At 42.5% G+C, this 16844-nt stretch overlaps 1 protein-coding gene across 2 annotated transcripts in view; it reads right to left on the bottom strand.

The window, feature by feature from the left end:
- The window catches only part of rasa3 (RAS p21 protein activator 3), a 40160-nt gene that overhangs the window by 21540 nt on the left and 1776 nt on the right, over positions 1–16844 (bottom strand). For both annotated transcript variants that reach the window (XM_085271770.1, XM_085271780.1), the window contains exons 2-4: positions 4972–5089; positions 3092–3195; positions 1027–1121 (exon numbers count right to left, since the gene is read on the bottom strand). In XM_085271770.1, coding sequence (XP_085127896.1) covers positions 1027–1121; positions 3092–3195; positions 4972–5089 — 317 coding nt within the window. The remainder of the gene's footprint in view (positions 1–1026; positions 1122–3091; positions 3196–4971; positions 5090–16844) is intronic.

Genomic DNA, 16844 nt, shown 5'->3' with positions numbered 1-16844 from the left:
GAAAATGTCAGCTAATGTTAAAAAACTTCAGCTAGTGTTAGATAAAGTTAGCTAACATTAGCTGGGCTATCAACACATAAAATGAAGACTGGTAAGTAATGTAAATTCATGTTTGCTAAGTTTAGCTTGAGGTACTGTTAGCGAAAGTTAGCTAACATTAGCTGGGGTACCACTGTGGCGCACCTGGTTGAGAAGGTGACCTTAGCCTAGTATTCAGTATTGAAGGCTAATCAGAATTGATTCTGATTAGCAAGCACTAGCTAATGTCAGCTAGCCTATTCTTTCAGGTGCTCTGTTATTCACAGGGGCGGTCGCCACAGCAGCAGGAACTACATATTTGATTTGTCAGATTTTTTACACCAGATCCCCTTCCTGATCCAACCCTACCAGAGATTTGTGTCTATACCTGGTCTCGAATTGGGGCTCTTTCATGTGCTGGGTTAAAATTTTAAGACTTTGAGACTTTAAGATTTTACCTGACAATGTGTTTGCCACCAAGTGTTTAGTTTATATTAAAAATCAAAAGGAATAAACTCACATCGAAACAACAGTGGCACCAACAAATAAAAGGAGGGTGATAATGAAGCAATGTGGGCTTACAATAATCTAATACAATGTCTTTTTTCACACTATGTTTTTTTGTGAAAATTTTCAAAGAAGCTTATCAGTGTACGGGGAAAAAAGGGGAACATGACTGTGCAGCTGTGTGATGGGATTAATGCTGTGAACTGTTAAATTTGCATTAAGTGGAGAAATTAGAAATGCTATTATAAGACTGACCCAAATAAAGGGTTTCTCTTACCAGTGATGATTTATGGTTTAGGTTTGCTTTGAATGTTGACTGACATTAAAAGTATTTAATGCCAGCTTTCAATTTTAACTGTACACATTTTTAGGGGAGATATAAAAACCCTTTAAAGCTGTAGAAAAAAACAACAACTAGAGATTGTACAAAAAGAGAGGAAGAGATGAAAAGTGCACACTTAGTTTTGTTATAAAAGTATGTCTCCGTGTCTTTGTACTGACCTGCACCTCTGAGTCAGCGCTGACAGGTTGTAGCTGGAACCAGGTGTCTTTCCCGTGATATTTCTGCAGGTCCTCTTTCTTCACGGCAACCTTGCCTACGCACATGTTAGCACACAAAGATAAATGAGCTGAAAAACACAACTCACTTCATGCATCCCAAAAAGCCTGCGTACTTCAGTGTGACGTAGATCGTGAATGCTTGACAAACTCTTACACAAATACTTACATGTCTGCTCATGTACTGTAAAACCACATGCCAATTGCTTTTTAATGCACACAGTCACCTGGCACAGAAATACAACAACGTGCATTTCAGTACCCTGGAAATGACTCCAGTCATTTCTTTTCTGAAATCAGTCAGAGCAGGGGTTTGCAACACCCACAGACATTAACACACATACCCACACACACATAAATTTTTCCATTTGTGTGTGTGGTGCTTGAGACCTCACACACACCCACGCTGCATATCCAAACCCACCAGTACACACTGACACACCCAATGATAGAAACATCCGCCCACACAAACAAACACACACCTTTGACACGTATTTGTAGCCAAAACATTGTTCTGCGATAAAGCAGTCATACCCACTATACAGATACACATATATGATGGTGTATATATGTATATATATATATATATATATATATATATATATATATATATATATATATATATATATATATATATATATATATATGCAGTTGTGGTCACAAGTTTACATACCATAATCGTGGGCATCAATGTTTCACGATAATTTGGGGGCTTTTAACGATTTGTTTGAACTGTAACGATCATGTTTGACTTTAGCTGGTAGTTTGTCTTTGCCAGCAATAAAGGATTTGTTTGACAGCACTCATTGGATTGATCAATACTGAGAACAATGGAAATGTCCAAGGAACTCAGTGAAGATCTAAGGAGAACTCAAGATTTACACAAGTTGGGAAGGTCTCTTGGAGTAATTTCCAAACAAGTGCAAATTCCAAGAACATCAGTTTAAAAACTGAATGTCAGTACAAGTTATTCTGATGTTTCACCTCAAAATCCAAACTGCCAACCTCAGATGAGAGGTTTTGGGCAGAAAAAAAATAACATTTTAAAAAGGAAATAATGCATCCTTAGCTGTTGCTGTAAGTAATTGATGGTGTTTGAAAAGGTGTCCCAACCCAGAACAGAGAGATCCTGGATCGTGGGAAAAACATCAATGAAACATCAATGAGTCTGTACGTTGCCATGGAGACAGACACTGGTACCTATTGATGGTTCTGTAGAAATAAGTATGAGAGACCAGTCGCCCACGATTGCAAATCAAAACACAGGAAGTGAAGCGTGGTTGAGTCTGCGGTAGGTGCTGGACTGGATCAGTGGGAGGGACGCTCTTGTTCCGCTCTGACTGGCTGTTTCCCTTTCATTTAACAGCTGATGTGCTGAGCATGGAAAAAGGTTAAGTCAGCTAAATGTCAGCTGTGACCTTCACTAAGGTGCTATTTTTGATTTTACACCCTCAGCACAAATGAATGGTTTCACCAGGTGCGTGCATCCACCTAAACAAACTTCCTTGCAAAAAGAATAACGACACCACCGCCATGCTTGCATCGTTCTGCATTATGCTCTCATGCAGCTGTTTTTGTTTATTTAAACCTGTAAAAATCTCGAGTTGTGACTCTGTCACTTATCTGGCTCTGCCTGCCTACGATGGAAGCGCCTAATCAGATACGGCTAACAATTTAACATCCAATCACAGGACAATGCCTAAAAACAGTGGGAGGTTTGAGTAAGAACAGTAAAAACCTGTGGTGAGTATATTTACCATGGCCCCCCACGCAACATATAACTTGTTTGTCTGTGTTTACACTTATACACTGAGCTGCTGCACTGAGGTTTGTCTCAGCATGCCTGCTCTGGGACAGAGGACAGAGAGCTCAACAGTTGAAGCAAAGGGTGGGTGGGTGGGGTGGGTTTCACACTACAGAATTTTGCCTTGGTTTCAGAATCGTTACGCCCGTAGCGAGAGGTGAAACGGTGAGGTTTTTTTATCGAGAGGAGCAGTTGCCTACTCACCGATACTGGAGTCCCTTCTGAAGACATCCCTGTCGAAAATGTAAAAGGAGAGGTGCCTGAAGCTACGCGGGATCTCGCAGTAGAAGTCCTCCCCGTAGAACGGACTGCAGGAGAGAAGAGAGGAACTGTGATCAGTCTGATAAAGCAAGCTGCACGACTAACACAGATGGCGAGATTTTGAAAGTTGAGAGAAGAAATTCAGGTCACATGTCTGCAACATGTTCTGGACAAAGAGATATAGCAAAATGCAGATTCAAGTCACGAATGCAATGAAAGGCTTTGGAATTATTCAAAGAAAAAATGATCGGATCTTTCATTATCGTGAGAAACTATTGGTTTAGATAGAGAAGTCATACTGAGAAAGACAGTGTGCAAGTTTTTCTTGGTATTGTGAATGCAGTGGGTTTCAGTACCACTGTACCCCTTTACAGCCTGTTGTGAACCATGCCATTTAAGTGGTGCTGCATTATCTTCGACACCAAATAACTGCCTTTTAATTCATTTATTTCATCTTTGTCTGGAAACAGCGTCATATTTTAAAGTAATACTTTCACTACTATAGCAGTATTTCAATGTAAAGTATTCTATGAAATACAAGATGTCGTGCTTGGAAAGTAACAAAGCAGCCTATCAAGTTTAAAGTGAGCTAATTGATGGACTGGTTGGTTAATCTGCAAACTATTCGTGCCTCCACAGTATTTTTCAGTGTTGTCTGAACTGGTGTGTCTTAGTTGGGGTAAGGTAAGGGTACATTCCCCTCTGTGTAAACATCACAGCCACATTTATTTTTCTTTCCTTGTTCAGCAGTGATTGATTTTGTCAATGAATCACATGAGACAATGAAAATAAAGCCCTCGCGGGCTAAGTACATTTCGACTCCATCGATTTAGTCTCTGCTTTCCCTCAAGTGTGAGCAACAGCGCAGATATCATAAAGTGAAAATAATAGTAGTTTATTGGTCTGAGGAACACCGGCTTAGTCTGTTTAGATGGCTCATTTTCTCCCTTGGCGTTGGTCGTATGTGAAGATGTGACAACCGTAATCCCACTCAGATGGTCTCAGTCTGATGCCAAAAAAATACAAATATTAGGACATCTTTCCTATATTTTATCTTGTTCTCCTGCCCTAGATGCATCTTGACAACAAGCAGACTGAATGTTTTCACGTCGTTTGTAGTGACGCGTTTCGGTTGGCTTGGAGTTTTCTCTGCGTGAACAGAAACCAAACCACAGGAAAAAGCTACAGATTACAAACTCATCCACTGGTTGAGACCAGAACAAACTATAGGTCATATATATGTCAAAACATCTTTAGGCCGTACTGAGGTTTTGCAGACATGTGACCACTAACCACATGTAACCATGTAAACGTCTGATATTTTAGATATGTAACAGTCATTGTGACAGTATAGGTTTAAGTTAACTAGTCACACAGGTCTGGAGACTGGTCTGCAACCGGCAACAACTGTCGCTAGGGACAAATGGACAATATTTCCTGAACGGCTGACTTAAAACTTTTTGTGATTTCTTTTGTGATGGACACTGCACAGCTACTCTCGGAGCTGTAGTGAAACTGTGCAGCAAACCTGGAAATGGAGGAGGTTCGCCTTCAAAATAAAAGTTGTGCCTTTTAAAACATGTTGTCTTTGAACCATCTCCACTATGGTGGACACGCTGACATCAGGTGAGACACCTCAATCGTTTTCCCTTTCCAGCTGCCATTTTTAATACTCTGGTGCTTCTTTTTGTTTAAATTCATGATCAGCTTTGCCTTTAGGTATTATTTAAATGTCGCAACTGCATATTTCTGTAACTACACACCAAAAAGTTTAGAAGCAAAGTTAAAAAGACAGAAGTAAAAATGGACAGGTGGGCCTGTACCAAAGTGACTTCTCCACAATCTTGGTCCTGAAGACTTCCTCTTGGTCCAGGTTGACTGTGCAGTAACAGTCCCTCATCTTGTTTGGCCCCGGGTACGGAGGGATGTTTTTTGCTTCTCCTGCACAATGAAAAGAACAAAGGAGGCATATTAAGTAGGAAAAAAACAATGTGTTTATTCAGGCTACAGGTCATTATTTATTAAAGAACTAGGAAAGGGTTGAAAAGAAACATTATGTAAAGTTTGTTGTTTTAGAGATGAGTGTATGAAGGAGGGAGGAGGGGTCCAGAGCTGGTACAGTGTCCCAACGCGCACTCTCATTGTCATTACCTAACCACATCCGACACCATGTATAATGAGCTTAGCTCTGCCAGGGCGGCTGTTTTTATGTGCAGATATATAAAACCGTGGCCTCAGAAAACAATGTGCGACATGTGAACGCCGTGTCCGCGAGCATGTCTGTGTCTGTGATGTAACATCTGTGAATGAATGAATCTGCGTGGGACACTTCCTGTATGTCAAACATGTGTGTCAGCACTCCCTTTAACAAAAATGTGATCCAGCCACCCACCGAGACACACAAACACACAAACCGGAGAGGTGGTACTCTGGTCCCGCAGGGCATATTTATTCTCATTTATGAAGACGTGCATCCACTTTAGCCATTACCCTCTTTACCCTGGGGGGGACTCACAGTGTTAACCATCATTGTGAACGTCTGCTTGAGTAACGCTTCATTGTCTGTGTGGTTATCTGACACTGCTAGCATACGCTGCTCTGTTATTTCTGGCTTTAAAACGTCTTCACAGTAAGAAGCATTAGTTTAAAGGGCGGGTGATGCTATTTGATAAATTGACACTTTCTCTTTAAGGCAGTACTTCTCTTTATCCACATTTCTGCCTTTTACATTACCTTACCTCATATTTAGCATGTCTCCTTATGTTTTTATCCTTTAAAGAGGATCCTATTAAAGATTTCTAGAGCCCCGATGAGGAACTCCTCCATCATCCTGCGTCACTTTGTATTTATCTTGGGAGTGAATCCACACATTAGGAACCACTGCCTTATCATATGATACATAACAATATAAACTTTGATTACATTTACTGCACCAGGAAACACATCAGAGATACTAAGCCAGAAATCTCCACTGCCGGGTTTCCGACCCTGCGGCTGACCCTAGGGGGGAGGGGAGAGAGTTGACATTTGACACCAAATAGCCGGGCGTGAAACTGCAAAGCAGATGGCTATCTTCAAATTATTTTTCCTGTTTGTCAGTATGGCTGCACATTAATGCAGCAGCCCCACTAAAGTTCCACTCAATCAGCCCTACCATAAATACTAAAACATAATTCCCCTGCTGGCATTATATAATCAAGACTTCCCGATAACCGCATCTTATCACAGAACCAGGAAGGTGGGGCAAGATGTTCCACATTTCCTTCAACGAATCCCACAAGGAAAATTCAAAACAATCAGTCAAATCAATGATTTGCTGACAATGCAAAACACAAGATGTGTCCTTTGAGCGTTTTCACAATGCGCTGTTGTTACTCCCACTCGTTTTTTGTAAAATAGATAGCAGGCAAGCAGCCAGCTGCAAGGAAGATACGATCTGGTGCCTCCACCTTCAGTCCGTGACGCTGGATAAACCTTAAACCCTCGCTGAGACAAACAAAGATGGTGAAGTGCACCCTGTGGGGTCTGTAATACAACACGGTGTTATGACTGCTTCTCTGGAGGCTGATTCGTGCACTGCGTGATTCGTGCACTCAACAATTCACAATAACAACATTCATTCACAAATTAAGACGACACCTGAGCTCTGGAACAGGACACACGCAGCACCGCTTTGACGTATTGATGCAAACTATACAGCTCCATCTGCCTTTCAAGATGATGTAACTGCCTCTCATCTCTGTCTTTATCCCTTTACTTCCTACTGTCATTAGAGCTCCCTTGCTTCCGCAGCTCTCATTTATTTTCTCATATTTACTTTATCGCCGTCCCGTAATCCTCCTCATTCACCCCGAGCACCCGAATTCCCTCCAATCTCTGTTTTCCACCTGCTTTCATTCACGAACTGCAAGATTGCAGATTGCACTCATCCTGGTGACCAGAAACATCATGGGATTACCACAGCGTTCCCAGTGAGCGTGCTTAAAGCGTGCAAATGTGTTTAATGACTCAACTTAGTAAAAACAAAAACAAAACCAGCACAGATTAAATCAATTTTTTTTAAATCAGTCTTGAGATAATTCAAGGGGTTAAAAGTTTCAAATCATGAGGTCTTACAAGTAGCTTGTAAACAGTGTTGTTTTTTTTTTACAGTAAAGTTAGTAACTTTACATAGATGACTCAATATAAGCAGGGCAAAGTCTCATTTTTATTTTTAAGTTCCCACAATAACCGACAGGATGTGCAAAATGATTTTGGTGACACTACTCTGCCCAAATTGCATGTTTTTGCAGTATCTAAGTGTTGCACTTTGTAAACAGACTGTGCAAAGTGATCTAACAGCGCGTCTTTCCAGCGCTAGATGGTGGGTAACAACCATTTTAATCAAAATGATGCAGTAAGTGGAGAACTGAAATCGTCCCACAGCAGCTAAACCACCAAAGATATATCATCCACTTTCAACTATTTATGGTTATTCTGGACAGAAGCTGCCAACACCTTTTGAATCTGATTGTGGGTTGAAAGATTGAAATGATGGTTTGAAGCTATATGTAATATGTGGACTGTATATGTAGACAATCTGGGAACATTAGGTAAAAACACAAAACTTAATCACTTGTGCGGTCAAGTTATTTAGAATAGAGTTTAATGTTCATACAAATTAGAAACAGCATAATGGGGGTGTTGACACCTATGAGTTCAACATAAAGAATATAGTTCTACGACTGCCAATGTGTCGTATCTCCTGCACATATTCAGGTCAGGTGATTACTGAAGCCTCTAAATGCAGCTGTTGTGATTTGGCGCTATATAACTAAAACTAAATTGAACTGAATTTAATTAAATGAAGGCAAGTTCGAAGTGTTCCTCATACAGCCATCTGAAACTGGCACCAAAAGTGAGTTAATAATATTTTAGTGTGAAAACGCACATCTTTTTAAGTTGGCATAAAAAACTGTTTTCGACGCACTTTAGCTAGCTAGCTAGCTTACTAAGCTTACTAGCTTCACTTTGGTAATATTCCAATGAAAGTTGGAGCCAGTCTAAAGGTGTGATTCTAGGATTTGCAAGCTTAGCTACCTGCACATTGGCTTCATTTTCCAGACCCTGATTGATTAGTAGAGCCTACACATTCCTGAGGAGCAGCCTGTCAGATTAAACATGATACAACCACCAGTCTCTAGAAAAAAAGCGTCCACTCCTGGACTGGTTAGCGAGTGGCTGCTGAGAGAAATCGGTCACAGTGAGGGTGGTCACTAGCAGATTGTCACAGTCACCCATAGTTTACATGGAAGACGCTGGCTTGTCTGCAAACGCTCACTAACTACTAGCCAAGCAGTAGCATAATTTGAAAAACTGTGTTGCAAACCTGAAACTGAGAAGACCTTGCTTCAAAGTAAAAAGGTGTGCCTCGATGCAAAATCCAACATGCTTCACAAGGCACAACTTCTACTTTGAAGGTGAACTGGCAGTTTCACTATAGTTCTGGGTCTTGGCTCATTCATGGTCTTCCATGAAAAACATGACAACCACGACAATCCACTAGTGAACAAAGCAATCTGAGGTTTTCCCCAACAGGAAATACACATTTTTACCCAGCAACCTGTGGTTGCCAGGGAACAATGGCCAGTCTCCAGGCCTCTGTGGCAGGAGCTTGAGCAATCGACTTCAGAGCAACTTCCTCCAACCTCGAGCAAACACTCCCCAACTGTTTGTCAGATGGTCGGGAACCAGTCTCTATCCCTTTGTGACTGGCGCTTTTATCACTTGATCCTACGCTGTCACACCCATAATGTCCAAACCTAGCATCTCATGATTAGCGGTCACTCGACTTCAACATCTCGATACTTAACACTGTGCAAGCAAGCAAACACACAACATCAGAATCAAGCTTGAAGAAGAATCTTCTTGATTTCCCACCTTCGGCCTTGCATACTGAACAGCCTGAATACACTGTGCTCGAGTGCCTGTAAGCACATCAGAACAGTTACTGCTTCCAGCTGCGTTACTGTGCAATTTACAAGCTAAAATAAAGGCAGCTACAATAAAGGATCACAGTGTTTCCATGCTGTGCTTTACTGAGGAACTAAATGAAACTGGCTGCTGCCTCAATGCTCAGAAAATGATCGTATGCTCTATAAAGACGACATGATCTGTAGTAAATACGCCAAACCATCTGTCTTTACCACAATTAGAAGTACAGTGTGACAGTTTCCTGTTCAGGAGAGGAAGAAGCGATGGACCGTTTTATTTATCTGGATGATGACCAGGAGAGTTTGTCAGCCTGAGAGTGGAGCATACAAACTCCACTTTTAGATATTTGTGTGTATATGTTTGATGGCGAGTGAGTGAGCCTGTTACAAAAGAAAAGATAAGCCTCTTCAGTAACCTGCCATTCATCATGTTAGATTAAAGACTTTATTATAAAACCAGAGTCTGTAATCCACTGTCTCAGCCTGCCTATCATTTTCTTCCTTTTATCCCTTTTCTCTTTTGGTCTGAAGCCTCCTTTGTTTGCGTTTTTATCAGTGCAGGACTTGTCTTTCACGCCTGCTTTCGTTTTCCCTTTCAAGATACTTTAACCTGATTTCACTTTCCCTACATCTCATGCTGCTTCCTTTTTTTTTTTCATCTGTTCATTTTTCAACTTCTCCAGAGCTGTGTGCGCGTGTGTGTGTGTGTTCTCTCGCGATTCATAATAAGCAGAAAATATGGAAAGAAAACCAACAACAACAGCAGTTTTTGTTTTCTTTTCATCAAGCATCACCGCAGCTGCCCTTGGAGAATATCCTGCCCTAGTATCTGAGCAAAACAAGCAAACACACACACACACACACACACACTTTGCACGTGTTTCTGTGTGCACGCAAAACAGGGGGAGGCACTGAGCTGAGATGACAGGAGAAGAGTGAACAGCCGAATGAGACACTTAAAAAGAAACTTTACATCCCTGCAGAGGAAAGAAAAAAAAACAACGGAAGAAATGAGGAAACGGAAGTCGGCGAAGCCAAAGCGATGGATGCAGCGAATGTTCGGCTTTCTCCTTCTGTCGACCGGTTTCAGTCGGCCACGCTGTGGCGTACAGTTACAGACGCACCGCTCGGCTCGTTATTCTAATCCCCTCTGACACGAACACACTCGAGGATACACAGGCGCGAATGCTTTGAGTCGCCGTGGGCTCAAGTAGCAGGCCTGGGAAACGCAGGCTTTAAGAAAAGGAAGGGTGTGTGTGTGTGTGGGTGGGGGGGGGGGGGGGGGGGGTTGTTACTGAGAAAAATACAAGCAGTGTACTCAATCAAGGGGGAGAGACGAGGAAGACTGCAGAAAGAGAGAGAGAGAGAGAAGTCAGCCAGATAGAAAACTGGAGAGCGGTTAGCTTTGGAGAGAGCGACAACAGGAAATGAGATGAGGAGAAAGGAATTTCAACTGGATCCAAGGCAAAGTTTAAAAGCGGCGAACAACCCAGTTGCCCCTGAGAGTGTGTGTGTGTGTGTGTGTAAGACGGAGAGAGACACCGTGAGAATGGAAAAGAGTGAAACTCATTTATATTATCCCTCTGTCTCCGCTCAGTTCCTTTGATGCTTCTGGGTAGAGAGTCAAAACGAGAACTGAAACCAAACTGTAAGACATTACAGTCTTTTCTGACTAAACATAAAAACATTGCGCCCGCCCACCCACACACACCCATACGTATGCAGGCCTTTTTGGTGGATCTCCACAGCTGGCACTTTGTTCTTGCAGGAAATATTGCTTTATAATTGAAACCAGAAGCACAGCCCACATGTATTTTTAGCATCAGTTAATCTCCCAATCAACTTTTTTAGTATCTGATTAATAATTTGCCCTATAAAAATGCTCACTCTATGACTTTGCACTTTCAACGACAGAGGTTAAAGCAACAGTTGGGGGTGGGACAGTTCGGCACAAACGAGGCCCGACACTTGGCACAGTGCAACTCCAATGCTGACCGCTTCTTTCAAAGTTAACCTCAAACTGGTCCTGAGCTGTGAAGTCATTCTGCACACTGGGAGAATGACCTCATGTGATGTCCAGCAGCCTGAAAGTCCTATTCACGTGTGACAAAGAGAATAAGCAATCTTCTCTAAAACTGCATCCGTGCTTTAGCTATAACTGTCCAAGGTGAGCACTAATCAGTACGCCCAGTTCAGAGAATAAACACGGCCCAGGAGCAGATTACAGTGCAGTCAGAAATAAGCCACACAGTCAACAACAGGTAGCCACAATTACCGCTGCGAACCTGCACCAGGGCATCCTGAAACCCACAATCAGTGAAAACCTGTTAACCTTTTAAGACAGCCGTTTCGTGCTCGTGCTTCCGCCCCACCAGTTTCTTTGCGCTGCTGAAACCTCACCCACTCTGAGGTTTTTACAAAAGGAGGGGGCTGTTATAAGTCAGCACTGCTGCAGAGAGATTTACTTTCATCTAAGCATGGAAATCACACTTGAAGAATCAGCTTCAGGTAGAGGAGGCTACAAGGGGTGTGGTAGATAAGAACGGCCACTTTTTAAGCCTACGTGGGCTGAGGGTTTCATGCAAAAGTTTCACTAAACCATATAACAGATGCACTTGTTTTACACTCGGCTGTAGCCACATGTATGGCTCTGAACGTGTCGTTTTATCTGCGTGAAAACATTAAAATAACATTCTCTGGGATATCGACGATGAATAACTCTCGGCTGGCCGTCTTTTGTCAACATCCAGTCATGGTTGAAAAAAAAACTCCTAAATTAAGGTTGAGCCACTGTTGAGCTCATGTCTCAACGTCACCTGGACATCCAGACTTTTACGAAAAAAAGAAAAGTAACAAGTTTCTGCAAGAAAGACTCGATCGCACGAACTGTTGGCTCTGAGGTCCACAAAGATATTTGCATCATAGGGTTTATTATGTAACATCAGGAGAAGACATGAGGTGGTTCTAATGAAAAACTGAGAATTCCCGGTTCTGTCTGAGAGTTCTTCCTGTTTAAAGGGAGTTTTGCTTTCACAATGTCACCAAGTGCACCCTGAACCATCCATTTATGAGGGGCAACCAATCACAAGCCTGCCTTAAAGGGAGCTGCAAGGGGGCTGGGAGTACTTGTTTCAGACAGATGGACTAAAGAGCTGCGCCAAACCCCAGTATTAGATAAATAAGTATTTCCAAACCAGGAATCATAGGTGTGGAAATGAACGTTTAAATCATGAATGAGACGATTAGTGCGAATTGAACTGTCTGTCCATTGGATGACTGTACCGCACTAGGAACTGCACTTCTTTAGGTTTGCAAAGACGTTTTGAGGTGCTTTCAAACGCACTGCAGCTTATCACAAGCTGCCTCCCATGAATCCAGCTGAGCTGTCTTATCCTGAAGTTTCCACCCAACCAGAACAGCTGCTGGAGGAGCATACATGGAACAGCATGGAAAACAAAGGGAGTTTATGGTTAAAGGCTGCACAGCACAGACTGTGTGATAAACCAGGATTCAGTTACTGATCAAACCCAATCTCTTTCTGCCGCTGCACAGAGCTAATGGTTACACAGATTCGTAAGTCTCAATGGAAAACTTGACTTGAGCGAAACAAAAATACACAACTACAAACATGCACACACACACACACACACACACACACAACTGTGCAGGGACAGTTAGGCTTAAATTAAGCTCCGATCAGAGACCTGATGCGTTCATTCGGTGTCACGTCAGCGTGTAGCTGCTGCAGAGAGCTGCTTTCACTGCTCTTTATTTCCTTTACGTTCTGGTCAGTTTAACCTCAACTCTGCCTCCGGGCTTTTTATCCGTTCACATAATTCTTAGAAATCTCTGTGTTTGTTTTTATGACTTCTAGAAAAAAAGCAATTAAACGGTGTAAAACGAGCTCTTACCCTCCCACCCGTTATTTTTCCACACACGCAGACTCACAAACAGGCTTGGCAAACACAAAGATACGTTATCTTTTGCAAGCACAGGAAGGGAGAGCGAGTTGGGTGTACGTCCCCGCATGTGGCAAGTTGACATTGCCGGTGTTGCCAGGGGAGGAAAACGCTGTTGCAAAACCAGATTTAATCAGCGTGTGTGCAGACGCCTGCCACACAAGTTCAACTTCACACGAAAGTCGTGACAAGAGGACACTCTGTGACACGGGAGTTTCTCTGTCCACTAAAAGCTTTCACGCTTAAGTCACTGCTTGCTGGTAGACATCTTCCAGTTCCACGAGGCATCTGAAGGACACGCGGGAGGAGCCGTGCTCTCCAGACCTCTATTTACCCGTGCTGACCCTGCATGCGGGGCCTACGGCAATGCTTCCACATTATTCCCCATTCTGTTTTCCCATGGAGGACACATTACAAACCGGATTATTCCACCAGCCTAAAGCCACCTACACTGTCTGCATCTGAACAGGTCAACACACACGTTTACAGCAGCAAACTTTTTTCCAACACACCTCGCCTTCTAGGACAAAATAGTGGACTGTGCTTATGCAGTGTATTAAGCATCTACTGTAGATGAATATCATGTAATAACAGCACCAAACTGATCTTGTTACTTCCATTAAACTAAATCAGATTTCAACGCTGCACGCACATGAACTGTTTCTGACCCCACACGCAGCCACCCGTCACTCCGCATCTCCTATTCAGTCTGGACAGAATGAAGTTTGGGAAACTCTGTTGGCCACCTATCAAGAGAAAGGCAAAGCGAAGGGAGGGGAGGGACGCTCTGTCACTCCCAACCAAATTCTCCCTCCCAGCCTGAGCCTCTTGAAGTCAGCCGCGCACTCCTGTTTCCTGGACCGCCACCGCTTTTTCTCCTCCAGACTCTGTGCAGTTTCTTTCACTATGTGTTTTTTTTCCCACTTCCAAAAATCACACTTGTATTGTTACGGCGCCATTAAGCAGTAACACAACAGTGCTGTGCCAACCAACATGAAGCCTATGAAAACAGTTCAGGGTGCGCAGCTTATGCGGAGAACCGATTCCAGACCAAACCGGTGACTTGCACTATGACACAATCAGCCAATGACCGCACCGTGAAAGGATTTAAACCAGGGATGTCAAACGTAAGGCCCGGGGGCCAGAATCAGCCCAGAAAAGACTCCATTCAGTTCAGGTTCAGTGCTATTAGCAACGTCTTGGTGGTTTTCAGCTAATTCTATACACCCCATAACCCACCCAGCGCTGATATGCATGCAAATTAGTATTAGTTGATGAGTACAGGAAGCACTGAACAGCTGAGGAGACAGATATTTATTAGGTGATGGGAACCAGCTCCACATAACCGTTAATGACTGTTACGCACGACCCCGGCGTGGTGGTCGAGTAATCCTCTTGTTGTGTTTTTATCGTCACTCTAGTTAACCTGCTCTCTCAATTGTCTGATTTATTCTTAGCGCCGATTGGCTGCTGAAGGCTCACCGACGAATAAAAATGTTGCCAACTGGCGTTTCGGGCGTTCGTTCCTTCCGCCTCACCTCCATCGGCTGTTTTTTTTCTGCTGCTTTTACAGCTTTGTTTGTCAGCTATAGGTTGAGTTGGGAGTTACCGGCGCTACTGTTTTCAGTTTTGTTTGTTTAGGGGACCTATTGTGTGTCACTTCACAGGTTTCTTCCTCTTTTGTTTGCTTGAGCCGGGACTCCCGGTCCCTTTTTTTCTGTTTGTCCTTTGTAGGTAACTCCATTTTCATTATTAAAAGCTTACTGAATACACGGCAGGTTTCTGTAAAACACACATTCAGGGAGAATTTTGGCAGTGCTCAAAAAAAGGCCACAAAAAAAATCTACTGTCACACTTTTAAGGATTGTTATTCCATATTTTCTTACAGAGTATTTTTGCACAAGCTTCTTCCAACGCTTTACTTATTGTGTAGATTGTAAATTGTTATTGGCTATGGTGATAACTTTCCCTGATGAAGCTGTCAGAGGTGTACGCAGGAATGCAAACTTCCAAATGAGTCAAATCGGTAGGTCGGTCCAATTGCACTGTGTTTGTCAGATTATGTTCATAGCAGCAACAGAGAGGCCAAACGCACATATGTTGTTGTTAATTAGTGCAAAGTCCCAACTCCAGCTGTGCCACTGAGAGTTCCCATCTCTCCGAGCGCCGACACAGACACAGCCGCCGACAGACGGAGCGCAGCCTGCTCCTGTACGTGAGACACCACCTCTGTCCCTTTCTCCCTGCATCTCACTACATCTGCTTTGTATTAGCTTGTTGCCATGCAGGAAAAAACACAATTCTTTTGTAGTCTAGTCCAGCCAATCAGGAAGACATTTGGGGGCAGCTTCCTATTTCCTGTCTTTCCCCAGACAGTACAGACTCGGGCCCAGTAGCCCCGTTCAGTTTCCGACATTCGCGTGTTCCTCCAGGAAACTGAGACGAGTCATCACCTGGAACAGCGTTACAATAATAAGTCCTTCTTTCTCCCTCGCTGCCTCTGGTCTTCAACTATGTGGCAAATTTTCAGCTCTGAGTCATCAGCAAAATGTCTTCTCACGCCAAAGGAGAAGACTTTGATGAAAACAATGTGATGCAAGCGTTACACAGACATTACTGGGAGCAGAGCGCCATGGGAATCGTACTGATGGCAAGTATGACTGCTGCTAGGCAACAACACAGTATAAACTCCACTGTCATCACTGTTTGATGACACAGAAGAAAAAGGACGAAGGAAACATTGGGTCAGTGCTCGGAAGTGATAAAAACGCACAGTAAATGTTCCTCATGAGTGTCAGTAATCATGCCTCACTGGCAAAAGTTTACAGGGTAACACAGCTCCACTTTAGATTACATACACTTTATACCTCTGATGGAATACATTTTGCAAGCCGATGTAATACAACTTCCAACTAATATTATTTTTATGTGTTAATTTCTGCTTTATTTTCTCAATTAAGGTTTAGAGAGCAGTTTGGTATATAAAAAGGCATGGGTAAATGGACCTCAGCACATGTAAATCCATAATAAACACATTATATTTCAGAAAAACAGTAAAAAAAAATCCAGTAACTTCCAGTCCAACAAGATGTCCAACAAACAGTCAAAAACCCTTGAGTGTAGCGAGTGTGTATCAATATCATCCAATATTTGTCTATGCAGCAGTGCTAACATTTACAAAAGTTTAAAAAAAAATAGCCAGGAGAAACACCCTTCGACTATGTTACCAGTGACCGCATGGTTTGTCCACCAGGGGGAGCTCTGCAACTTCCCTGTTAGGAACAATTGACTTTGGAATGCTACAAACAACAACCAGCTGATCTGAGGAGAGTCAGGCAAAATTTAAATATTTAAACAAATAACTATACATAACAAAATCAAGGAGAATGTGTTTTTGCTTTGTGTCTGAAAAATAAAGAAAAATATCGGCTGATATATCAGGATATCGGATTTTTAAATCGCCAAATATCGGTATGTCTAAAAGAAAGCTCATATTATACTGGCTTTTATGAAACCAACTAACAGTGAAATGCTGACTACACATTAATATTAATGCCTAAGTAGTTCTTCAGTAATAAAATACAACATGTTTGTGTATGACACTCACAGCGGTCCTGTGTCTGCATTTGTTTTCAATACTGAAGATACATTCAGGTCTGGACTTTAACTGGTAACAGTTTTCTTTTCTTGAATTAAAGGATATGAGTCTTCCACTTCTTTCTTTTCTTGCATGAGCTGTAAGCAGACGTATATCTAGGAAACACA

This window comes from Mchenga conophoros, linkage group LG1, assembly GCF_057382185.1.
Source record: "Mchenga conophoros isolate Kocher_MC1m ecotype Shallow Benthic linkage group LG1, M_conophoros_male_GT1.1, whole genome shotgun sequence".
Classification (NCBI taxonomy): domain Eukaryota; kingdom Metazoa; phylum Chordata; class Actinopteri; order Cichliformes; family Cichlidae; genus Mchenga; species Mchenga conophoros.
This window is presented reverse-complemented; position numbering and strand designations above follow the sequence as displayed.